At 36.4% G+C, this 27604-nt stretch overlaps 1 protein-coding gene across 1 annotated transcript in view; it reads left to right on the forward strand.

Moving 5' to 3' along the window:
* LOC122787460 (protein spinster homolog 3-like) overlaps nt 1-27604 on the forward strand; it is a 517894-nt gene that overhangs the window by 310343 nt on the left and 179947 nt on the right. The window contains exon 4 of the mRNA XM_044054192.1: nt 11644-11795. Within this exon, the coding sequence (XP_043910127.1) occupies nt 11644-11795 (152 nt within the window). The remainder of the gene's footprint in view (nt 1-11643; nt 11796-27604) is intronic.

Below are 27604 nucleotides of genomic sequence, written 5' to 3' on the forward strand. Positions count from 1 at the left end.
AAAAACAAATATATATTTTCTTATAGTTTAGCTGCTCTTAGTTTTAATAAGGGTAAAATAGTGATGTTGTCGTTTAACCCTGGATATTTGTCAGCATTCAATGCCACTTGCCACCATAGCTCTCTATATTCTATCCTGGTCTCCCAGGGGCCCCCCCTAATGTCCATTGGTATATGTTCTATAATCAAAAACTTAAATTTATATTCCTTGCACAATTTACTGTGCTTGTATAGGGCATTACTCTCTTTCTTTACAGAAATTTCATATATATGTTCATAAATACGTTTTTTTAGGGCTCTTTCGGATTTACCGATATAAAAAGAACCACATTTTTCACAATATGCAAGGTATACTATGCCCTGTGTATTACAATTAAAATATTCCATACTATATACCATTTTGTTTCTACTCTGAACATAATAACTCTCCCCATTAGATATGTAACTACATTGGGCACAGCGGCCACACTTAGAAGTGCCCTTCTTGTTATTATCCCTATTAGAAATTACCTTTCTACTCTCCAAAATTTACCCATGTTTCTTGAATTCCTGTAAATTATTTTCTTAGGGATATTTGATATACTTTCAATATCAGAAAATGCCAAAAATTTCTCCCATTCCTTGAGGAATATTTTACTTATTCCACTATTTATACTATTGTATTCTAATACTAATGCTTGAGAATAATCTTCAGCTCTGTTACTATTAGTATTCGTTTGTCCTGTACTTATAATGGAATTAGTTGTACCTTCACCTTCTTGTCCTTTATATATTGGTTGAAATCTATCTTTTCTTCCTTCGTTCACTTCCATTTTTATTTGCTCAACAAAATCTTTGGGGTAGCCTCTCTCCCAAAACATTTTTTCCAATAAATCATATTCAATTTTAAAGTCCTGTTCCAGACTTGTCATGCGGCTACCCCTTACAAATTGCCCCTTGACAATGCTTTTCTTACAATGTTTGGGATGGGCACTAGTATAGTGTAGGAAGGAATTACAATACGTAGGCTTCCTATATACTTTAGATTCATAATGTCCTTCCCCCTTATAAAATTCAACATCCAGATATATTAAACTATACTCTGAGACATGATGCGTAAAACTTAAAAAACTAGTGGTTGAATTTAAATATTCCATAAATTCAACTAATCTTTCTCTCCCAGCAGTCCAGAGGATAACTATATCGTCCAAAAATCTCCTATACATTGTCCAACATTCATTATAAATGGAGTTCAGGACGTATTTTTCTTCCCAAAATGCCAAAATAAGATTAGCATATGTTGGGGCACAAGCTGCCCCCATAGCTACCCCCTGGATCTGCTGGAAGAATTCACCTTTGAAATAAATGAAATTATTACTTAAAACCAAGTCCATAAGCCAAAGGCATGCTAATTTGTCGTTCCTGCCCATATCCTCATAATTAAACACTATTTCCTCCAATATAATCTTCCCTTCATCATGAGGTATGCAAGAAAATAGATCAACAATATCTATTGTTAAAAATAAAATATTGTCTTGCCATCCACACTTATTTAGATCATTTAATAACTCCCATGAATCTTTCAAGATACTTGGCCTTCCAGTCCATATAGGCTTTAACTTCTTATCCACATATTTAGCCAAGGTCTCAGTTTTAGAGCCTTCAGCTGACACTATGGGTCTCAAAGGGGGGTCTGTGGGATTTTTGTGGATTTTAGGTATCCCAAAGATCACCGGGACCTTTGGTTTATCTACCTTTAAAAATCCATAACTACTAGGACTTATTAGTCCTTCTTGTGCCATATCATATAAAGCCGTATCTATTCTATGATAGGCTATATTAATCTCATTTTTAGAGACTGTTCTATATTTATTTTCATCCCATAAGTGTGTATACATTTTACTGTCGTATTGAATATAGTCCATAAATACAATCCCCCCACCCTTGTCAGGCTTCATTATTCTTATATCTTTGTTATTCTTGATCTCATATAATAATTATTTTTCCTTTTTAGTTAAATTACTACAATATTTATTAGTATTACACATCTCTCTTATTTCTTTTTCAACCACTTTTTCTAAATTCTTTATTTGTGGATGGAATGGTGGATTATATATGCTTTTTCTCCTTAATATATTGCTTTCCATACCATTACATTTTCTTGCATTGTTTGTACTAGGCCACATCACATTGAAATTCACTTTTCTCAGAAATAGTTTTATATCTAGAAGGCTTTTAGCCATGTCTCCATTATTATTCGGTATAAACTTCAAACCCTTAGAAAAGAGAGAAAAGTGCTCTTTATCCACATTTACACTGCTAAAATTATAAATACTAAAATTATTTCTAATGAGGCAAACCTTATCAATGGGTCCATTTCCACCATCAATCGGGAGGTCTGGGCTGGGGATTAATAATATTTCCCCCTCCCCCTTCTGCCTCCCCTCCACTGAAAATTCCCATTCTGTACACCCTGTTTGTTGATTAAATGCTCAGATCTTCGTAAAGGAGGAAAAGCTTCATCAAATTCCTTATCGTTTTTTCCATAATGTTCATTTCCCCTTTCATATCCTATAGCCTCCACCTCCTCTATTCCATCACTATAATCAGCTTTTGTATTTCCATAATTTCTGTATGACCCCTGAGGTTTTGGATAACTGATGTGGGTATTATACTCGTGTATGTCCCTTTCCAGTTTTTTGATCTTTCTCTGGATGAGGTCACTACACCTCTGTTCAACATTCTTCCTAATATTAAAATATTTACATTTTTCTTCCTGCACACTAAACATTAAATCTCTATGGATGCATTGGTCCAACAGTTCAATATCTTTTTGAATACCATCCAGTATTCTCACATTCTCTTTAACAATTAACTTAAGCATATCTAAACCACATTTGTTAAAAATATTAATCAACTCTTTGTAATAGTTAGAACCAGTCATTACATTATTGGGAAATTTAAAGACCCTCAGGCCTTTGGGCACAATTTCCTTCCCAATACATTCGTTTAAATATTCATTTTCGATAATCAGTGCCCTATATTTGTACATTAAATTGCTCAAATTATTCAATTTTTGTTTATAAGTCCCATTTATAAAGATAGGTCCATTATTTTTGTTAACATAGAAATCAATGTTCGGTTTGGAGCGTAACCAATCTAGATTGTCTATGGTTAAATTCAAGGCTCCCATATGGCTCACAGTACCTGTTATATTGTCGTTGTCATTGTTACAATTATTTCCTTCGTCTCTCCCCTGTTGGTCAGTGTTACCATCTCCAAACAAACGGGGTGTAGCGGAGGGATGAAACGTATTGTCAACTTCAGGGTCGCCGATCCTGTTCCTTCGACCAATAAGCTCTCCCTGTTCTCGTCCCCCTCCATTGTCGCGATTGCCAAAACCACGATGAATACCAGCACCTTGCGAGCCATTCTTTTCCAACAAGGCCAAACTAAGAGGTGTTAGAATGTTTATAAGTTCGGTAAGCTGTCCTATTAGCTTACGCGTACTGCCCACGTCATCCGTACCATGCATCTCTGCTGTGGAAGAGCAGTCCATCTCGCTCCCAAATTACCAAAAAACGTACAAAAATGAACTGCCAAAAAAGACTCAAAACTCTCTCAAAAGTCAGCAGATAAACGGATGGAACCACTCGCCACTCCAGAGACCAGTCCACGCCACCAAAAAATATTGTACAGCCTTTTATTATAATCCAAAATGCCAAACACTCCAAAATATATGAACGCTTTTTGTAAAATCACACACTGCGTTTTCGTTACACATTGACTTCATCAGATAACCCAATGCATCCATTATTGTGTCTATTTATAGTCATACTTGAAAAACTAATTAATTTCCTAATTAAATCCAATCACCATTTAAAACGGGAATTCACAACACTCAAAATATCAACATTTCATACCCTCAATCAGGTTTCCTTCATTAAATATACACCTCATGCAATTAAATTGTAAAAATCAAGTTAAAAATATATATATGTAAGTTCCTAAAAAATATTTCTATAAATATATTAATAAATATGAATACATAAATATTCCCAATAAATAGATATTATAATACATATATATTGAATAAAAGCATGTTAAAATATGAATGGAAATTTTATATATTATAATAATACAGTGTATGTAATATAATAAAATCATTGTGAATTCAAGAATTAATATGATGTACATTCTAAAACTGATGTGGAGCTATGAAGGGGCCCTCTGGTGGCAAAAACAAATATATATTTTCTTATAGTTTAGCTGCTCTTAGTTTTAATAAGGGTAAAATAGTGATGTTGTCGTTTAACCCTGGATATTTGTCAGCATTCAATGCCACTTGCCACCATAGCTCTCTATATTCTATCCTGGTCTCCCAGGGGCCCCCCCTAATGTCCATTGGTATATGTTCTATAATCAAAAACTTAAATTTATATTCCTTGCACAATTTACTGTGCTTGTATAGGGCATTACTCTCTTTCTTTACAGAAATTTCATATATATGTTCATAAATACGTTTTTTTAGGGCTCTTTCGGATTTACCGATATAAAAAGAACCACATTTTTCACAATATGCAAGGTATACTATGCCCTGTGTATTACAATTAAAATATTCCGTACTATATACCATTTTGTTTCTACTCTGAACATAATAACTCTCCCCATTAGATATGTAACTACATTGGGCACAGCGGCCACACTTAGAAGTGCCCTTCTTGTTATTATCCCTATTAGAAATTACCTTTCTACTCTCCAAAATTTACCCATGTTTCTTGAATTCCTGTAAATTATTTTCTTAGGGATATTTGATATACTTTCAATATCAGAAAATGCCACAAATTTCTCCCATTCCTTGAGGAATATTTTACTTATTCCACTATTTATACTATTGTATTCTAATACTAATGCTTGAGAATAATCTTCAGCTCTGTTACTATTAGTATTCGTTTGTCCTGTACTTATAATGGAATTAGTTGTACCTTCACCTTCTTGTCCTTTATATATTGGTTGAAATCTATCTTTTCTTCCTTCGTTCACTTCCATTTTTATTTGCTCAACAAAATCTTTGGGGTAGCCTCTCCCAAAACATTTTTCCAATAAATCACATTCAATTTTAAAGTCCTGTTCCAGACTTGTCATGCGGCTACCCTTACAAATTGCCCCTTGACAATGCTTTTCTTACAATGTTTGGGATGGGCACTAGTATAGTGTAGGAAGGAATTACAATCGTAGGCTTCCTATATACTTTAGATTCATAATGTCCTTCCCCCTTATAAAATTCAACATCCAGATATATTAAACTATACTCTGAGACATGATGCGGAAAACTTAAAAAACTAGTGGTTGAATTTAAATATTCCATAAATTCAACTAATCTTTCTCTCCCAGCAGTCCAGAGGATAACTATATCGTCCAAAAATCTCCTATACATTGTCCAACATTCATTATAAATGGAGTTCAGGACGTATTTTTCTTCCCAAAATGCCAAAATAAGATTAGCATATGTTGGGGCACAAGCTGCCCCCATAGCTACCCCCTGGATCTGCTGGAAGAATTCACCTTTGAAATAAATGAAATTATTACTTAAAACCAAGTCCATAAGCCAAAGGCATGCTAATTTGTCGTTCCTGCCCATATCCTCATAATTAAACACTATTTCCTCCAATATAATCTTCCCTTCATCATGAGGTATGCAAGAAAATAGATCAACAATATCTATTGTTAAAAATAAAATATTGTCTTGCCATCCACACTTATTTAGATCATTTAATAACTCCCATGAATCTTTCAAGATACTTGGCCTTCCAGTCCATATAGGCTTTAACTTCTTATCCACATATTTAGCCAAGGTCTCAGTTTTAGAGCCTTCAGCTGACACTATGGGTCTCAAAGGGGGGTCTGTGGGATTTTGTGGATTTTAGGTATCCCAAAGATCACCGGGACCTTTGGTTTATCTACCTTTAAAAATCCATAACTACTAGGACTTATTAGTCCTTCTTGTGCCATATCATATAAAGCCGTATCTATTCTATGATAGGCTATATTAATCTCATTTTTAGAGACTGTTCTATATTTATTTTCATTCCATAAGTGTGTATACATTTTACTGTCGTATTGAATATAGTCCATAAATACAATCCCCCCACCCTTGTCAGGCTTCATTATTCTTATATCTTTGTTATTCTTGATCTCATATAATAATTCTTTTTCCTTTTTAGTTAAATTACTACAATATTTATTAGTATTACACATCTCTCTTATTTCTTTTTCAACCACTTTTTCTAAATTCTTTATTTGTGGATGTAATGGTGGATTATATATGCTTTTTCTCCTTAATATATCGCTTTCCATACCATTACATTTTCTTGCATTGTTTGTACTAGGCCACATCACATTGAAATTCACTTTTCTCAGAAATAGTTTTATATCTAGAAGGCTTTTAGCCATGTCTCCATTATTATTCGGTATAAACTTCAAACCCTTAGAAAAGAGAGAAAAGTGCTCTTTTCTCAAATGATAGTTTTTTTTTTTTGTAGTAATTATGTTTGCATTTTTTTAAAATGTTCTAATTCTTTTATATTTTATACTGCTTTTATACAATTTGTGTATAATTGTTTTTTATTTATACATTCTTAATTTTTTGATACCATTATAGTGTTTATATGAATATGTATATATTTATATTAGGGGTATGTTTATACATTTGGGCTCCAAGACAGGAAATGATGTCATCTTTTACTTACATAAATTTGATGTAGGATGAATCTATACTGTTTCTGATGAAGTTCCTGATAAATTAACTGTTTGGGACGAAAGTGCTTATTCCTCTAAATAAACTATGTGGATTTACTATTTTTTGTCTCCATTTGCTTCACCTTGGATTTCATGGTTTCTTTTTTGTTCCTGTTTGGTTTGATGAAACAACAAATTTGTTTCATCAGATATTAGACTATGTGGTGGTCAATATGAAAATTATAATTGTAAGGGATTTTAATTGTGCTTTAAGGGGAAATGTGAATAGAAAGGGAAATATGTAAAAAAAATACATGAAGTAATAAAATGTGGTAAATTAGCTGTGTGGAACAAAAGTCAATGGAGTTATAAAAGGGGCACTTGGACCTGAAGTTGATTATTTTATATTATTGGGAGGCTTGAGGGTAGCAGATGGTGTTACAGTTCTGATGGGTTTATCATATATCATATAGCAATATAGGGGTGATGAAAGAAATAGAATATATTAAAATAGGAAGGGGAATAAAAATAATAGATGAGAAATTATGGGATGAAACTGGAGAGTGGAAAAATAATAGATGAGAAATTATGGGATGAAACTGGAGAGTGGGAAGTATTGCAGATGTGTTAGGAACATAAATCCATGAAGGACTTCTATAAAAATAGTCTGAATGGTAGACTGAATTTAAAAAGAAGTATAAAAGTGTTTTTTTAATGGCAGGATGATGCAAGAAAAAAAAGAGAAGTAAAGTATGTGAAATGCATAAGAATATATTAGAGAATTTAGACAATAATACAAAAGGAGTATAAGGATATGGAAAAAGAAATATATGAATAAATTGAGAAAAAATTAAGGCACTACTATTTAGGAAGATATATTATTTACAAAGGAGAAGCGAGGAGGTATCATAATATTTGGGTAAATTAGTAAGTGAAGATATTAATATATTGAGGGAAATTACAAAAATTAAAGGGAGATGTAAAAAGAACATAAAAATAAATTATGAGTACTGTAGTACAGCATCTAGAAATATGTATAAGAGTAAAAGGAAGGAAAATAAGATGGAATGGAAAGTAAAAATTCCAGAACAAGATAAAGAAGAATTTGAAAAATAAATTGCTTTTAGTGATTTGGATGAACTACTTAGGAAAGTAGATGTTGCCTCAGTATCAGGCCCAGATGGTATAAGGTATGGAATGCGCAAGAAATTAATGGATTGGGAAAGAGAAGAGTTTTGAATAAATGGCAGAAAGAAGGGTTTGTTTATGAAGAGTCATGTAGAGGGATATTAAGATTTATATGGAACAAAGATGACAAGAATGAAATAAAAAATGTGAAGACCTACCACACTAAATAACACAGATTATATTTTTTATGAGAATAATGCATATGAAATGGAAAGAAGGATGAGGATATTATGGGAGAAAATATCTATATGATATAAAAGGGAAGGGATGTCAAGAATTGCTACTGGTTGTGAGAGAAATTGTGAATTAGAAGTAAAAGGGAGCATTTGAAACTTATGGTAGGCAATATTAGCAATGCATTTGATACAGTAGACATGATGCTTTGTGGGATGTTATGAAGAAGTTTAGAACAGGTAATAGAATTAGGAGAGTGTGTATGTCAGCATATCAAAAGAATAAAGTGAGAGTGTTAGTGAATGGGTGACTAAATAAGGAAATATGCATGAAGTGTGGTGTAAGAAAATGATGTCCCATGATCAGAACATTGTTTGCATTGGTAACAACTGCTGTAGTGAGTGAAGCAGCTTATAAAATGAAAGATGCTTGATATGTGATACAAAAGGAGGTGGTGATTCCAATAGTTTTGACATATGCAGATAATATAGTTGTAGTTAATATGAGCAAAATGTGGATGAGGGAAGAGGAGGGGTGGGAAGTTGGCATAAGAGGGGTGGGAAGTTAGCATAATGTTTGGGGTGTTTACCTTGAAGCCACAAGGCGCAGGGTTTGATTCTCACATGGGGCAATTGGCTAGGCTTAAAATGGCCCACAAGGGCAGTTAGCCTAATACTAATCCATGAAGCTATGAATCTATGTTGGTTTGTCTGAATGGATATTTAAAGGAAATGGGAATGTTCTTGAATAAAGATAATAATAAGGGTTTGGTGCTTTAGTGAAAACTGGTGGTGTGCATTTTTCAATGACTGAAGTGTCTTTGCCAGAGATGAAATTTGAGAAAAAGCTGACGTTATGACGTAATGTAAAGGATTTGATACAAGGAGCAAAAGAAATATGTCTTCTGCGGAACATGTATAGATTAACATTCAGGAAAAGATTTTTCTGGTGAATTTCGTATAATGGGAAACTTAGCATATATGTCAAGTATTTCTATCATATCAGAAAAATTATGAATAGGAAATTGTGCAATCCGTGTTTTCTTTCATATGGGTTTCAAGTTTAAATCCAATGAAAAAAGGTATGTTGTATATGAGTGAAGATGATGGGGGATTGGGGTTGCTAAATCCAGTTGTTTATTCTGCTTCTTTAAACTTGTATTGAATATTAAAGTGGCTAAAGGAAGAGAATGAGAAATTAACGGTGAGAATGTTTAAATGTAAGTATAAAACGTGCTGGGAGATGATGAGAACAAGAAAAAGAATATGTAGATGAAGAAATTAAAAATAATCAAGAAAAAATACTAACATGGAAAAATAAAAATTGATGATATATAGAAATACAGAAGGATGTGCTAAAATAATGTCATGAAACAATAGTATTATGTAAATCCATGGAAGAATTTACCAGAAGAAGGGATTAAAGTGAGGAAAAAGTGGATTACCAAGATAATAGTGAGTCTGGGTTTTCTATGGAGACTGGCAATAAATAGTTTACTAGTAAAGGGGAATATGCCATGGAAAAAGAAAGTTGAAATAGTGTGTTTATTTTGAGAGGAGTAAGAGAAAATAGAGCACATTTTTTTTTCATTTTGAAATGTAAAAGACTGGAAAAAGTCATGTGAAAAAAAATTGACAATGTTAATGACATAAACAATAAAGATGAATATGACTATGAATGGACATAAGAGCAAGAAGAAAGAATATGTGAGAAGGGTAGATAAGGATTTATTTTATGTAATATGGGTTATTTGTAATGAAAGACTGAATGACATTTAATGGGAAATGGAGTTTGTCAGGTATATTGTGAAAAATTAGGTTATGGTTGTAGTGTGGGTTTCAATTATGGAAGAATAACAATGAGGATGTTAGAAGAAAAATTATAATAGTAAAACAAATAGAAATGTGTATACATGTGCCTGTAAATATGTACATTATGTCAATATGTAAATAATGTTTTTTTATGTTGTGTTAAATAAAGGACCCCTACTCTTTTCAGTAGGTGCCATGGTATCTTTTACATACACCTGAGCTACTACCAACTGAAGCTGGTGAGACCTTGGTTTAACATCTTATCCAAAGTTATCCAGTAACAGCATACTAAAGTATTCAGTTTTGTTCTCCCGTGACATTTTTGGGTTCATAGATTAGTACTAGGGTAACTCCCCTTATGGGCCATTTTAGGTCTATACAATTATCCCATCTGAGAATCAAACTCTGTACCTTATATCCATAAGATAAACACCTTAACCATTATGCCATCCCCCAATAAAAACAGCAATACACGATGATGAGTATTATATGGTAGTTTTGTTATAAATCTCAGATTTGCATGATATAGACACTTCAGGTTTCCTATACAGCTTTGACCAGAACCAGAATACGACAATATTTTTCTATAAAAATTTGAACAGCATCCCCCATGTTGCAAAAAAGGGCTTTTATTGAGTTAGTTTCCTAACAATGGGAGGAGTGAATGTCAGGTTCTGGTGGTAAATTTGGAGAAAGCCTTGTGGTTTGAGATCTACTGAAAAAATGTCATCTACTTCATAGGACTTAAACAGGTTATGAAAAATTGTAAGGATAGAATTTGCTAACTAGGCTGGGGATGGTACTGGAATTAAATAGCTTGAAGAGGAAAGATCACAAGAGCAAAACTATGTGCTCTGACTGGAAGCTATTTAACTGTGAACAGTACATAGCAGTGGTATCCATGCAAAGGTGATACAGTCGTAAACTTGCAGATCTTATTCACTAAGTTTTGCAATAAAGTAAGGTTTTATATGACGGTAGAAGAGATGAGGAGGAGACTGTATCCAAATTAGGTCCTTTCTAACAGGTGATCATGCAAACATGACCCAGTGCCTCAAGACTTTCAAGGTTAGAATAAAATGTGTTAATATCAGCTTTTGTTTGCTTTGCATGACATTTTAAGGGCATCGTTGCATTGTAGCCAAATTGCAAAGTATCTGAAATTGGGGGTATGGGTCAAAAATGATCTCTGAAAAGTCAGTAATTGACTTGCTGGGAGGGGGTCTATTTTAGCTGACATGGGTATCAAACAGCATAAGTTTGTTTTATTGCTATTTATTAGTAGGCCATATTATGAAAGCCAGGATATGTTGTCTTGATAAGTCAATTTCAGTATGCATTTGATGGGGGTAGGACACCAGGAGAATCTGTAAATAGCCCTATCATTAGCATAAAGAAAGCTTTTAATTTGTAGTAAAGAGGATGGTAGTGAGTTAATGAACAGAGAGAAAAGGCTTTCTGAAATTTCGATCATGTGTAGGGGACCCATATATATATATATATATATATATATATATATATATATATATATATATATGTGTGTGTGTGTGTGTGTGTAACACAATGCAGTCATGTGGAATTACAACATTAAATATGTCTTTTATAGGAAAAAGCTGAATATTACCTACAAGCTAGGACAATTTTGATGTTCTTGTTTTATAGACATGTTATACTGAATCTCACAGGCAAAAATATAAAAATATTAACTTTAATTGTATAATAATATATCTAAACAATCCTTTGTTTTCTTGCAGCAATTCTGGCTTCTACTTGTTACACGAGGCCTGGTTGGTATAGGCGAAACATGCTTCTCCACAATTGCTCCAACCATCATTGGAGATCTGTTTGCAAGTGGCAAGAGAACTAGAGTGTTATCAATATTCTATCTTTTCATCCCAGTTGGAAGGTTTGTGCATATTTTTACTGATCCAGATTGTAAGTACTAGAAATTAGTAGTCTATGATTCAGAAAAAAAAGTTTACAAAGTGTCCGATATAAAACTCTTAAGTGAGGAATAGCAAGCCCATCTTCTCCTAATATCAAGTACAGTACTTCTCCAAGCCTTCCTTTCGACTTTCCTTAAAGACTTTTACCCTCCTTCTTTGCAGCCAGCTACCCTGTTCCTTGCAGCCATCTACTGTGCATCTCATAGGTGAGTATCCTGCATCTCACAACAAAGTACCCTGCATTTCACAGCCATGTATCCTGCAGTTCATATCCATGTACCCTGCATCTCACAAACATGAAACCTACATTTCATAGCCATGTATCTGGCATCTCACAGCCGTGTACCCCGCCTTTCACAGCAATGTATCCTGCTCTTCATATCCATGTACCCTGCATCGCAAAGCCATGTACCTACATTTCATAGCTATGTATCCTCTATATCACAGCCATGTACCCTGCATTTTACAGCAATGTATCATGCAGTTTATATCCATGTACCTTGCAACTCACAGCCATGTATCCTGCAGTTCATATCCATGTACCCTACATTTCACACTGTGTATACTGCAGTCCATATCCATGTACTCAGCATTTCACAGCCATGTATCCTGCATTTCACAGCCACTTACCCTGCAATTGACAGCCATGTACCCTACAGTTCATATCCATGTACCCTGCATTTCACATACATGTATCCTGCATCTCACATTGAATGCTCTGTTTCTCTTCACCATCTATGGTGCTTCTCTCTAGCCAAACACCATACTTCTCTGATTGTATACTTCTAGAATGCAGCTATAAAGGTCTGTAATCTGGTTATGTCAATATAATCAGCAAATAAATGTTGGGAAAATCAAAGCAATGCTCTCCAGGACTAAAAGCATATGTTCTTTAGGACTCATGCCAGAGTTACTGGCCTGGTTGTCATATATAAATTATACTCTCTTGAGAGACCACCCCTCAGAATTAATTTGTTGACAATATCAATCATTTAGGAATTTGTACAGATTCCCGCATTACCTTTAAAATACATCTTGGAAATATATTTAGAAAATGTTTTAAAGCAGCTAGAGAGCTGGAGTCACTTGACCAAGATTTTTTGTTTTATTCCACATGCTCATAAGGGATGATTTGTTTTTATTTTATCTGAAGTATGAGTTAGCCCTTGTTAATATTTCCATGTGGATCAACTGTCACACTTGGCAGATGGCATAAAAGACAACCACTTGGTTTATTCCTTTCATCCCCATGTGCACTCACCATTACCTTTATGCAATTACTTTGGATATCCATTAATACTATGGCACACTGCTACACTGGGCAGATATATGCTATATAAACATTTGGTACATGAATGCTGTTACTCCCTTGGACACTCATTCTAGATTCAAAGACACACATGTATGTCTAAATTCTTCCATTAACTGTCAGTCCCATATTCCCTTTAGTTTATGTAAAATAAATTTCATGCAGAACATAATACCTTGTATAGCAGGACTACAGCCACTTGGAACAGTATGCCCTGTCACTTAAGAAAATGTCCAGACTATATTGCATTCTGTGCCCGCAGCAAGTCCTATTTTCTTGGGCTGTAATAATCGTCCATTAATGTTTGAAATGAACTGATTAATACCTTTCATTTCATTACAACTGATACTGAGTTAATGCATGACAGTTTATTAAAAATACAGTGATACAGTCTTGTATAGTTAAAAGTAATACCATGTGTCAATAATCTGAATAGTTTAACAGTTGTACAAAGTTTGCAATTATTCCTTCAGTGTGAAGAGTTGTATATTTTAAATGTGTGAACTTTATAATGGTTGTCAGCAACCAGGTGCTGTTTGCAGTAAAATGGAACTGTGTACATAGCACATTGTTTTCTAAAAAAAGATGCATTACCTCTTTTTGCAATGTAACTCTGTGTGAGTTCTAAGTAGCTTGGTTTTAAAAAATAAATAAATAATGTTTTATTTGAGACAATAACCTGCAGGGATTGCTGTCCTCTTTGCTTGGACTACTGTTTGAATTTGGGAAACTTGCAAAGAATGCTGAATCATGGACTACTGCATTTTTTCTGTTTGCTTTGGATTATGGCCTTACTGAACTTTACTCAAACTAGGAAGCAGTAAAGCATTTTATTTGGACTGTAGAGGAAAGTGAATAATGCCTGCTTTGACAAAGTCAGTGAGATCATATTCTGATAATCTGTCATCACCTGCAGCTGTTGAATGTTTATGGATAGTTATAGAATGTTAGTGGGAATTAGAGTGCATATTCTCTATAAAGTGGGAATAATTAGATTATTCAGATGCATCTGGAGTTATTCTGTTAACAAGCATGTGCTAATGTTTTTTCTTTTCTTTTATTATTCCTTTTAGAATCCTAGACTTGTCTGTATATTTGATTGATTGTCATCCTTCCCATTAATTGATTTTCTGTTAAGAAGCATTTTTTACTTTCAGTTACAGAAAATGTTGCTGACATTTTATTTATTACTTTATAAGGGTAACCTCACAGTGCTTTTTTAACTGCTGGCATCTACTTTTCAAAGACAGACTGACAATAATGTTTCATAACTTAATATATCGATCACCTTACTGTCAGACTATTCAGGAACTTAGACCTTGGTGCCAGTTTGTACCAAGAAACCAATCCTAGGAGCTACTGATTACAACTCTGTTTTGTTGCTGTATAGTGTAAATCCTATTTAGGATTTGCAGGAGCTGGTCGTAACCTTAATCAGCAGTGTACATCAGTTGTATAATCTCAAGGCCAATCATCATTTATAGGTTTACAGGTTCTCATACTTATACAATCCCCATAGACTCAGCCAATAATGTAATAAAAGAAGTTAAACCCTTGCAGGTGAAATACTTGTTGGAAAGATGATGGTAGGAGATACAGATCATTTGGGATATATAGATAAATGTTATTAGCTTGTATTTTGTTGGAGGGAATGGAGATAGGGAGAAGCTGGAGAATAGGCAGGAAAACAGAAGCAGAGAATGAATATGGAGCATAAAGATATGATCATGTTTAGTCTGGCATACTCAAAAGCATATAGCCATAAGTCTTGGAATACATTTATGCCATCCCATCTAATTAAAGTTTGAATGTTGCTGGGGATTTATATTGTTTAATATGTAGTATAAGTCTATTCCATAGGTAAGGGAGGTAACAGGTGATGAATTTATTCATAAATTGGGACCTGATGATATTGTGATGTAAAACTAGGTCCTTGGAAATGGCATTAACTGAAGCATTTTTCCTTTTGAGGAAAACAACATTCACAGAGAGTAAGGTCTGATACAGATCAGTAAGGCAAGGCACGTATCATCTTGCAAGAGTCTATAGGCCATTGAAAATAATGACTGGGGTTTTAGTTTAACTAAATAAGAACCAGTCTTTAAAACTTAGGCTATTTTGATTATAAATTGTTGGAGGTCATTCTAGATGGGAGAGTTGTTTAGAGCTATACATGCCAAAAGGAGTACCATTTTCTATAATGGAGTGAATAAGGGCAGAGTATACTGGAATTATGACAGATTGGGATCTGGGCGAGAACCACTGAAGGATGAGATGAGGCGAGTAAAGAATCTCCTGTCAGTATTGGAAAGCTGCTGATTTAAAGACAGTCTGTGTAGGTTACTGAAACATATATTGCAGTGCCAATCTTAAGGTGAATTCCATTTATGTAATACGGTGCAGGAAAACTTATTTTCACAGTCGTGCTATACTACATTTCTTTGTGTTCAGGGTGAGACTGTGATTACAGCACAAGTTAGTGTGATCAGGGTCTTGCTGGCATATTAATGAATCTAGGAGTAGTTTAGGATGATGCCTAGCTTGCAGTCATCTTTGAATTTAGTTAGACAAAGATTATCAGCACAGGAGAAGTTTCCAAAGAAGAAATGGCCTAGGACACAATGCTGAAGAGTGTCACTACCACATTTTTGTTTTGTGGAGATGGTGCCATTCATTCTGACTGTGTGCTCTGTGTGTTAGTGAGTTAGCAATCAAGTGATGTCCAAAGGAGCAGAAGTTTAGTTGGATTACCAAATTAATGATGCCGGAAAGGATAATGCTATCAAATATTTTGGCTAAGTCTAGCCATGAAGTGTGGATGGGAAGTCCTTTGTTTAGGGCTTTTGGCGACTTTTTCAAAGAAGCTAACAAGATTAAAAAAGGCATGATATATTGTTGGAAAACTCAAACTGTGGAAGGTCTCGAGTCTGCAGATCATGCACTTTCACATGCATTAGTTGTACAATAACTTTTACTACGTCTTTGCAAATAAAGCTAATGACGGCTTGTAGTTACCTGGGTCAGTGGACAAGGTGACTATGGCATTTCTCCGTTCTGCAGGCACATACTTTATAGAGAGAGCTTAACTGAAGATTATTAGGAGATACTTGACTGAGTGATGCTTTGTGATTATCAATAACCAGCTGGATATACTGCCTGGCTTGAAATATTTTTTGAGAGGGAGTAGAGGCTTGGAAAATGCAAACAATTGGGGGTTTGGCCTGAGCTGTTATGGATGGATCAAGGGTATAGTAAGCAGGAAGAGTGACGTTTGAGCTGAATTTATTTTCAAATATTTTACCTATGGATTTTGTGGAGTTTACATAGCTGAAGATGGCCTAATGGTTATAGTTAAGGTATAATTTGACTATACTATGCTAATAAGCAACTTTTCAGTTTTTCATAGTATTATTGAGTTTCTTACTAATTAGATTAAATTTTGCTTTATCAGCTGTGAAGTGGCAAGATTAATATAAGGCTATGAGCTTGCATTTCTTATTATATAATTATATAATTTCTTGATTCGATTTTCCCCCAGATTGCAAGTTTGATGCATTTACTGTTTTTGTTATGATTGAATTGGACAGTTTTCTGTATATAGTTTTTTAGTAGGTCATAAAATTCTTTGGATAGGGCTGGAGTGTTAAGGGTCAGGGACTCGGGATCATCGCAGCATTTATGTTTTTGAAAAAGTAATAAAATCTGATAAGTTAGCTTTGCTGAAGTCTCTGAATGTAGATGTATTACTGGGACTATGAAGGCCGGTCTTGAAGGAGAAGGTGATAGCTAAATGTTTTGACTTATCTAGGGAAAGATATAGTTGTGGACTTGAGAGAAGAGGGTAGAGGAGTTAGTTAAGAAAAGGTCTAGGAGATCTGGGCCTCTAGGAGGGAGAGCAGCTATTGGGTCAGGGATCCAGAGTGGACAATGACAAGAAAGACCCTGACATAGCAACTGTTGGTCATGTAGAAGGATCAGTTAACAAAAAAGTGTTTGGTTTGACATTCTGCTGAGGGAGTATGGTTAGGTATTCAATATGTTTCTTCAGGGAAAATGGAGGGGAACTTGCAATTACCAAAAAAGTAAACATTTGTCGAGAGTGTTTCAAACCTGTACTAAATAAAGACAGAGAACATTTGGGATGAGACACATAGGTATGAGATCTTTAATTAATATGGGTATTCCTTCACTTACGCTGCCTTAAATAAGTGATAGTTATAGTCTATGATCTCTGGAATTAAAGCAGTGTTTCCCCATAGATTTGAAACAGGTTTTAGTAGCTACAAAAATATGGATTTCCTCCAAGTAAGGAAAATTTTTCAATTCAGATATTTTGCCTCTGAGGCTTTTTGTGCTGAGCCGAGTCACCCTGATGCCTGTGGGAGTTTGGCAGGTTGGAATGTCTAATAATTTCACTTTGCCTAAAATGGCACTGTGGGGGGGGTGGCATTTCTGCCAATATGAGAATGCTTTCAGAGGACAGGTACATGCCTCCTTCCCAGGCAAAGCAGGAAGGTCTGTCTACCATGTTTTCCTTGACTGACACAAACTTTATTCCCCTAGAATGACACAATTTTCTTAGACAATCACTGAAGTCAATAATACTTTATTTACATTCGGGAATCATTCTAGGCAAAGGTGGAATACTACTCAACAGAAGATGTTTCCCTTCCTTAAGAATGTATGATGAGAGCTCTGCCATGTCTCTAAGCATCTACTCCAAGACTTCAGATCATTCACCCTAATATGTGTGACAACAATATCATGCTCATATTTTGGATACTTTAGGCCCAGGAAGGCCTTGTTGATGTCCATAAACCTAGCTCCTGAGAGACAACTGATGGTCAACCAGTCCTTTCACATTCTGGTGAGTGTAGAGTTTGCATGTCTATGAGTGGAATCACCAATAACTTGAAAATGCCTATTATCCTTTGTTTTCATAGGATCATAGGAAGTTACTAGGTTATTGGCCCTGAGAAACTTACAAGCCTAGCCAAGAACTTAGGCCATGTTCCAACAAGTCAGCACCCTATGCCACTGTCCAGCAGGGACATAGGTGGAGTCCCAGGGGTGTATTTTCTGTTCCCCATCCAGTTATCCATGTTGCGCTTAAAAAGGGTTAATGAGATACTCTGTCTCACATGGAGAGGGAGTCTATTCCACAAAAGGGGGAGAGTCTCTGGGACACAAATCTGTCCCACCAACAAGTCCTATTGATGTCACAGACCAGGTTGAGCTCGTGCATGCAGGTTACTCCAGTGAAGCTTGACTTGTGGATATGCAGCAGTCCCAAACATGCAGGGTCTTAGATTGCTTTGTATGCCAGGCAGAGGTCAGCTCTGAGGAGTCTGTAGGAGACTAAAAAGAGGGACAGAGCCTTTAGCCTATTTGTGTAGGGTAGATGTTTTAGGCCCTGGATTCTCCTGGTGAGGAACCTCTGTGGTCTCTACAGCTGCTGCATGTGCTTTTTGAGGTACATGCAGAAAGGGGCATTGTACTCAATAATGCGTCTTATAAGGGAAGAATACAGGGATGTTATGACCACCTTATTTCTGAATGAGATACCCTTCTTAATAAAGTGGGCCATGTAGAAAGCTTTCCATACAACTGAGGCAATATGATGGTCAAAAGTCAGTTTATTATCAACTTGGGTGCCTAAGTTACTCATGACTGATTGCGTGCTTAGGACATTATTATTAATGTGATAATTTGTGGAGACATCACTCTCCCCAAAGGGGATAATGATGCATTTTTTGGCATTCAGTTTGAAGACATGTTTCTGGCACCAGTCATTTGTTTGGCCGAGACCCTCTTGGAGGATGTCCACATCACTGGGGGAATTGATGACAGCACCCAGCTTGTCAAACTTGGTCAGCCATAGCCCACTGGCTTTGGCCTGCACCTCAGAAAAGTATATCCCAAACAACAGAGGCCCCAAGACCGATCTTTGGGCTACACCACTCATTACGGGTCTACTGCTTGAGGTGGCTTCCCATTATTTTGACTAGGTGGGTCCTATCAGTGAGCCAGTTTACTACCTATCTGGTAAAATATAGACTGATGCCAAGTTGAGAGAGTTTACCTATTATACCTGAGTGGGGAATAGTATTGAAGGCTTTGGCCAGGTCAAGGTAGGTGGTGAGCACCATCTTCACCTCGTCCGTGGCTTTGGTGACTGCCTCAAAGATGTTGATCAAATTTAACAGTCATGACCTTCCCTTGATGAAACCAAACTGTGTAAGACTGAGTGTTTAGAGGTTGCATTGTCCTTGTTAATGAGGTCCATGATAATCCGATCCATGGCCTTGCAAATCAGGCTAGTTAGGCTAATGAAGCTATAATTTCCTGGATTGGTGGATGCTCCACCTTTGTGCAAAGAGATGACATTGGCTGTCCTCCACTTAGCTGGGACGAAGTTGGTACTCAGTCTTTGGCTGAAAAGGGTGCCTAATGGTGCTGCAAGTTCCTGCCTGAGTTCATGTAGGATGCAGCCTGGGATGTTATTGGGTCTCATGGAGGTTGTAATTTTTGTCTTTGAGAATGCAGTAATAACTTGCTCCCTAGAGATAAGGGGAGGGGATAAGGTACTGGAGATGTCCTGATTTACTATTGGGGTACAGAGGAGTGAATTTTCACTGAACCTGTCTGCAAGCAGGTTGGTTATATCTATCGAGTTTGTGTATGTGGTGTCGTTGACCACCAGTTCTGAGCAGATCTGGGTGCTTTCTTTGAGATTGCGGACATTTGTAAAGAAATCCTTATGATTTTCTTTAGTAGATGTGGCCAGTATGAACTCAAAGTTTGCTTTGGAGGATTTCACTAGTGCTCTTATTTGCTTGTTCGGGCTAAGGAGAGATTGTTTCCAATTAGGCACCTGCTCCTTCTTGGTCCTGGACAGCAATTTTTTCCTTTTATTGTGGAGTTTATTTATTGCAGATGTCCACCAGGCAGGTTTGCTCTTCATTGAGGAGGATGACTTCATCCTTTTTGGTGTTCCTAATTCTATGCATCCATAAATACTTGTATAGTACTTTGGTGTAGGTTTGGACAAATGTGCCAGTTCCTATGAAGGGGGAGGGGGCTGTGAAGCTGTTTATACCTTCCCTCAGGAGGGAAACCTCTTGTGTTGAGTAGTGTTCTGCCTTTGCCTAGAAGCAGTAGGATCTGCCTGTCTTAAAGGCTTTAATGTTTAAGCTTGCTGATTCCTTGTAACATCATTCACCAACACAATGGGTAGATGGCAAGGATGTTGGGGTACTGATGTGAGTAGTGAATCTGTGTGATTATGAAGCTGTGTGTGGCTGAGATCTTTTAGTATGTGTCTTGGAAGACTGTGGCTGTTGTTTTTGACTACCTCAACATATGTAGGTTTGTATTTACTGGCAATATATGGAAAATCTGCCCCTAGTTTGCTTCTGCAAATGGATCCCTTGCAGATGGATTTTTGTGTTAGGTAATAATAGTGGATTGTCAAAAAACGTCAGGCATTGAGCTGAAATGAAAAAAAAAATCTGGTTATTTAAAGTGTATACTGCTCCACCCTTGCAGAAGAAAGCAAGTCAAAAGCAGGTCCTTCAATCTTTAAGTGAAACCCATACTCAGGTAGGTGCTAAGAAGAAGCCACTACCCCCCCCCCCCAAACATCTTGTGCCATTTGCGGCTGAACCATCCTATATATATATGTGCTTTGTGTGTGTGTGTGTGTGTGTGTGTGTCTGTTAAACGAAATGTATCACCTACAAACAGAATATATTTCATCTTTTTTTTTTAATTCTCTCAGTTATCAACAGTCATCCAATTACTACGAAGTTTAGGAAAAATTTAGGCTTTTAACAAGCACACTTCCCAAGTCCAGTGTAACTGTCCAGGCTGATTTTAAATGTTTCAAAAGTGGATCTAATTTAATATATTCTGGAAATAAAATATTCGTTGTATTACATTTTGATTTAGTAAGGATATACATTTTTTTGGTGCTAAAACTTGAGAGTGCTGTCTGAATCCCTAGCATTCAGAAATATCATCAAAAGCGTATTACTGAGGAATTAGGATACCTCCTTTTTGGATATGTCAGAGTGAATAAGCTTAATAAAGTTAACATCTGAGCATACTGCATTCTTTTTAATCCTCTTTGCCAACACATTTGCTCTCAGTTTTGTTAATCGAGTGATATTACTGAATGTGTGGCCATATGTGAAGAAAATCTCTTTTTATAATTAAATGCAATGATACAGTTGACTTATCTGGTCATTAACTGGATCTAGTTATACAAGTGTTTATCTGCTTAGTTAGTATTAGTGTTATACTAGAAGTCATGTGTCTTGTGTAGCAGTAATAAAATAGAAAAAAATCTTCTCTTGCTGATGACTTAATCATTAGTACTACAAGTGAGGGATTTCTTGTAAAGTACCTATAACAAATCTGGCAAGAAGTTTGACTGGATAGGGTATGCTGAAAGTAATCTGAAAGCAGTGTTTTAGCCTCAGCCTCTGCTGTAACCTCTAATTAATACATCCTTTTCTGTGTTCACACTAGACTTCAAGGTAAGTTATATTATTGAGGACAGGGAAACATTATTTCAGCTAAATAACATTTGCACCAGAAGTGTTTGGCTTACGGTTTCAGGCTTAATTGCGAGATATTAGTGTATGTGTGTATATGTATATACACACACACACACACACACACACACACACACACACATATATATATATCTATAGACACACACACACGCATACACACACACACACACACACACACACACACACACACACACACACACACACACACACACACACACACACACACATGTACAAGCACATATATACACACACACAACTGCATATACACATACTCACAGACAGACAGACACACACACGCATGTGCTACATACCTCTTAAACTTCTTAGCACAATAATTCTGGACAAAGCCTAAAATGATTGAGGGACAAAGGCCCAAAAATAGGGACAAACTTTAAATATTGCTTTTATAAACTTTGAAAGTTGTTAAAATGGCAGGATTTGTATTGGCATTCATTTTCTGAAGGATATGAAGTTTGAAATTCAAATTTGTTATTATTTAGTGAGTACAGTCCAGGGTTGCCACCTTTTCAAATGCCCAAAGTGGGACATTTTTGGTACAAATGTCAGATTTTGCAGCTTGAAACATACCCACAGCCAGTACAAAGGACAGAACTTCACTTTTTTTCCTAAATAAAAGCTTATTCTTATAGCGTTTTAGTTGTTTATTCTGTTTCTTATAGCATTTAGGTGTTTCGGATACAGAATAAGTGTTTTATGCAAATATTACGTGAAATATAGGAAATAATTTTGTCCTAAAATCTCAGGACATTTGCCATTTTTTCAATTTTTTTGCAGGACACAACTGCCCAAAGAGGGACTGTCCCTCACAAAGTGGGACAGGTGGTAACCCTAGTACAGTCCTCAGTGATTTGCCAGAAAACCACAAATTTATGAGGAACAGACAAAAAATATGAGGCAAAAATCTGGACATTCTGCACACACACACACACACACACACACACACACACACACACACACACACACACACACACACACACACACACACAAAGTGGCACTAAGCATCATTCCCATGGAGCTCTTCCACTACACTCTCCACTGGGAGATTTCAAGTCACCCATACATCCTTGTCTAAAAATAGGTACCTCTGATGAGCTCCCTGTGACTTGTCAGAGGTCTCAGAGATTACCTCAGAAATGGGCAAGACTGAAAGCCTAAATCTGGACAGCAGCAAAAACTACCAATGTTACATACAGATGGTATAATTCTGATTACAGTAGAACAGTAACAGGTATGTTTTATAGGGATCAAGTCCACCTACACCTTTATTATGTTATGTACCTAACAACCTCCTTACCAATTTCTCCCATAGAGAAACACCATTATTTGGGCATTTTAGGTTCTAGGGGCCTCCTCATTGCTATCATAATCCAAACGGATCCATATACTATCCAGTGTATTCATTCCATCTGCTACCAGTATGCAAGGTATTATTTACCATGTGTTTGCCCTTCCAGGCAGTTTCCATGGTTCTGACATCGGGCACATGCGCAGCCTATACCAGTCTTTGTGAGGGGTGATTTTCCACTCCAGTTGTGAAGTGTACATAGCTCCCCCCCACAGGCTGAACAACAAGTTAACAGGTGTGTGTACTTCAGTCCACTCATAACATGTTCCTCTACTGTGTATTACAGGTCATGTCAGATATGTCCTGGAGCTGTACCTCGTGACATCTGTTGCAATCCTCAGACCATGGCTGGGATGTCATACAACACTGCACTGGTGCAGACCTGTAATATGATCAAACATGTGTTTAGACTGTTGATGGTCTGTTTTTTGTTGCCTAGATATGTTTGATGGTACACTACAGTATGCTCTGGAGACATGCAGAAAGACATTTGTCATCAGTGCTATGCTTCACAGCATAGTTGCATGCAAACAGCTACAGTAAGGGTTTGCCAGTATTGTGTCAGACAGACTGGGGCCTTCAGTGAAGGAGGTCCTGAAAGAGAGATTATTGGAGGAAATGACTGCAGGGTGATATCATGTCAGTCTGAGGTGGGCACACTAAGTTGTGGCAATGGCAAAAAAGCAGCATTTTGTCCACAACTATGTGCCACAATAAAGACAACAAAGAATAAAACTGATGAATACAATACTACAGCCAGACTACACAGTACAGTACATTAGCTGGCACAACTGTTCATCAAACATTACCTAGCCCATACAACAACACATTGGTCAGGGCAGGGAAGAGTTTTCATCACATGTACATATGGAGTAGGGTACAGTGACAGCGACTACATAGGTCTAAGGGAGGAAGGACTCTGGGAGGTGGAAGAGTTATTTGGGTCTCTGAGATCCTTTAGTATGTGTCTTGGAAGACTTTGGTTGTTGTTTTCGACTACCTCAACATATGTAGGTTTGTATTTACTGGCAATATATGGAAAATCTGCCCCTAGTTTGCTTCGGCAAATGGATCCCTTGCAGATGGATTTTTGTGTTAGGTAATAATAGTGGACTGACAAAAAATGTCAGGCATTGAGCTGAAATGAAAAAAAATCTGGTTATTTAAAGTGTATACAGCTCCACCCTTGCAGAAGAAAGCAAGTCAAAAGCAGGTCCTTCAATCTTTAAGTGAAACCCATACTCAGGTAGGTGCTAAGAAGAAGCCACTACCCCCCCCCAAACATCTTGTGCCATTTGCGGCTGAACCATCCTAGCTATGGATCTGCAATATTCAACCTCATATAGACCATCAGCGAATGACTGACTAAACAAAAGTTGACTGTCACCCCACTACAATCACATCTGACTACAAATGTCAAGCACAAAGCTATACATTTGTGATCAGAAAACTAACATTAAATCCAAAGTAAAATTTATAAACTGTAAATATACTGTGAAAACAAAATGAGCATAAAAAACCCACAACAAATAAAAACACAATGCAAGCTTCAAAAAACATCTATTTTTATGGCACACACACCTGCTGTGAGGCCTTTGCATTTTAGAGAACAGTAATCATTTAGGCCAGGATAGACATGGGCATTCTCTAAAATGTTTTCTGAAACTGAAGGCATTAGAAAGGTGAAAGAATTGTTGTTACACCTTCAATAAGGGTTTTTAGGTTTTTTATTTATATAGTAAAAATTGATATATATGGATATGTACATTCATGGGGTTGAGGGAATTGTAAAATACTTTTAATGTGGTAACTACATAGTGGCTAAAAAGATTTTAGTATTTGAGTATGGCTTTAAATGTGAAAGAGATGTTTGTGATGTTAGTAGTTTAATTAATGATTTAAGAACCAGTTGCAATTTGTCTGACGAAGTTCTTAAGCAAGTGGACAAAAACGCTAACATACAAAATAAACGTTTGTAAATTGAACCCTTAGCCATCTTTTTTGTTTGATTCATAATAGTGCCACTGACGTAGAAATGGCCTACAGATATTGTGGTTGGGCATAAAGTTCACCATCACAATGACATTGGTTTACACGCATGTCACTTACCAGAGAGTAACAAATTTGTAGGGTGCCCCACTGATGATTGGTGTAGTCATCTGCTCATCTGTACAGCCTACAATCTAAATAAAGATGATCATTTAAGTTTAGACATCAGTGAGATCGTGTAGTGGTTAGAATCTTGGCTTTGCATGCAGCAGTTCATGGTTTGAGTACCATCACAAGCCCTTTATTTATTCTCTGTCTCATATCGCCTACTTAGAGACGATCTCTGCTTGACTTACAAAGCCATGTCTGACCCAACTCTCTTAGAAATGCTACATCTAAAGAAATCCCAATCCATCCGCACCACACGCTCCACAGACCTCAACCTCATTACCACAATCAACAGAACATGCTGGAGGGACAGGTTTCTCACCCAGAGACTGCCCATGCTCTGGAATAGACTTCCCTTACATGTCAAGCAGAGCACCTCACTGTCCCTCTTCAAGAGAAATCTTGATGAGTGGATGGGTAATAGAAAGTTCACCCCGGGGATCACTCCAGTGGCTCTACTTGATAGAGGCAATGGGAACTAATGTTGAGCAGTACGATGCCAGGGCACTTCTATGGGCTAAGCTTGTAAAAGCTCCCGAGCCATTAGCCTAGCATGCACACCTATGAACACTCTTTGTAAAATACATACCAATGAAAAATCAGTTCTGTTAACTTTTTGAATGAATTAGGGTAATATTTAAACATCGTCTTTGAATTTGTACCATTGTTACGCATCATTTTGCCTTTGTGCAGAATTCTTGTGAAAAGTGGTTGTGAGGTATGTATTACATCATGCTTCATCAGTGTTAGTATTCCTTATACTGTGTGTGTGTGTGTATATATATATATATGTGTGTTATGTATGTATGTGTGTGTGTGTGTGTGTGTATATATATATATATGTGTGTTATGTATGTATGTGTGTGTGTGTGTATATATATATATATGTGTGTTATGTATGTATGTGTGTGTGTGTGTATATATATATATATGTGTGTGTGTGTATATATATATATATATATATATATATATATATACATATGTAGCAGTCTCAGATCCCGTTCACTTTGGATATTTTTTTCCAATATGTCCTTTGCTACAGTTTTCTTACCACTGTAAATAATTACATCTCTAAATACATCTTAGTTTGAAATTTGTTAAAACTAAAGATGCCATGTGTTGATGTAGATAGTTACAGCTTTCTAAATAAATCTTTGAAGTAATTCAACAGTCTTGACACATTATACACGGGTCTAGATGAGTGTGTTGTATAAAGCATGGTGGAATGTGTTATGTTCTCGCTGTCACCTTCCATTCTGCACCTGCACAGTAGAGTCCAGATCTCTAGTGTGTTGCTCACAATCGTAGCACCCTAGAGGCTACTTTAATGCCAGGCCAATAGAAGTGAAGGATGGTTTTTACAGTGCTGAATGTGGTTGCCTTCTAAATCCTACCCTGGGTTTTCTTGTTAATAATACATTTAAACTAGTGTGTTTGCACTTATTCGTCTCTTAAAAAAGTAGTTACTATGTTCCCTCCTTCATAAAAGTTAGTGTGAAACTTTTCTAGGGAATTTCCTTTCACTACTGGCTAAAGCTTTTGGGGCTTATTGCTGCCTGCTTTATTAGCTACTTTTCATTTGCATTCCCCTTTGTAAGAAGTAACTATTTTCAATGACTACATAGCATCTCCACCACCTTTAAGAATTTTTCTGTATGCTTGTATCTGCTCTAGATTAGGGCCACATTACTGGCTCTTTACTCAGGGAACCGTGGACTGAGTGCATTTCATTCTTCTTTTCCTTGCAGCCTCTTGGGTTCTGCTAGGAGTTCACCAAGACTTACCAGCTACCTCTGTTCCAACATCTAGTGTGTCAGGGCTGGTCCTGTGCTGTTTGTACCCAATCAAGCTGAATTTGGAGGTCCCCACATTTCTTTTTAGGTGGTTCTTTTTTACAAATGATTTCTAAACACAAGTCTCCACTGTTGTGACTTCCTCTACCTTCTTTTTTGACCCAGTCAGTCCTCAGAATGTGTTGAACTATTTTAAACAGACCAAAAGCAAGTTCTGGGACTACCACCAAGGGATTAACATGCAAATACTAAAAATTGTGTCTTTGCCCGTAATCACAGTAAGTGGCAATCATGCAGATATTACCCATCATTTTAACTCTGTTAATCATAAATAAGGTTAGTAATTATATGCCTTTAAAGTTGTACATGCTAATTTTGACTTTTGTTTCTCTTTCTGTCATTTCCAAGTCAATTTTATATACTCATTTCTACACTTGCCTCCAGAGCAGCACTCTTACTGCAATATATACCCCCAGATTTACTAATCTTCCATGCAAGACTAGTCTACTCCTGCACGGAAGCGGCCACTTAGGAGCAGGACAGCAGCGTGCCATGCATAGTAATG

This window comes from Protopterus annectens, chromosome 13.part0, assembly GCF_019279795.1.
Source record: "Protopterus annectens isolate FY-2018-M chromosome 13.part0, PAN1.0, whole genome shotgun sequence".
Lineage (NCBI taxonomy): Eukaryota > Metazoa > Chordata > Ceratodontiformes > Protopteridae > Protopterus > Protopterus annectens.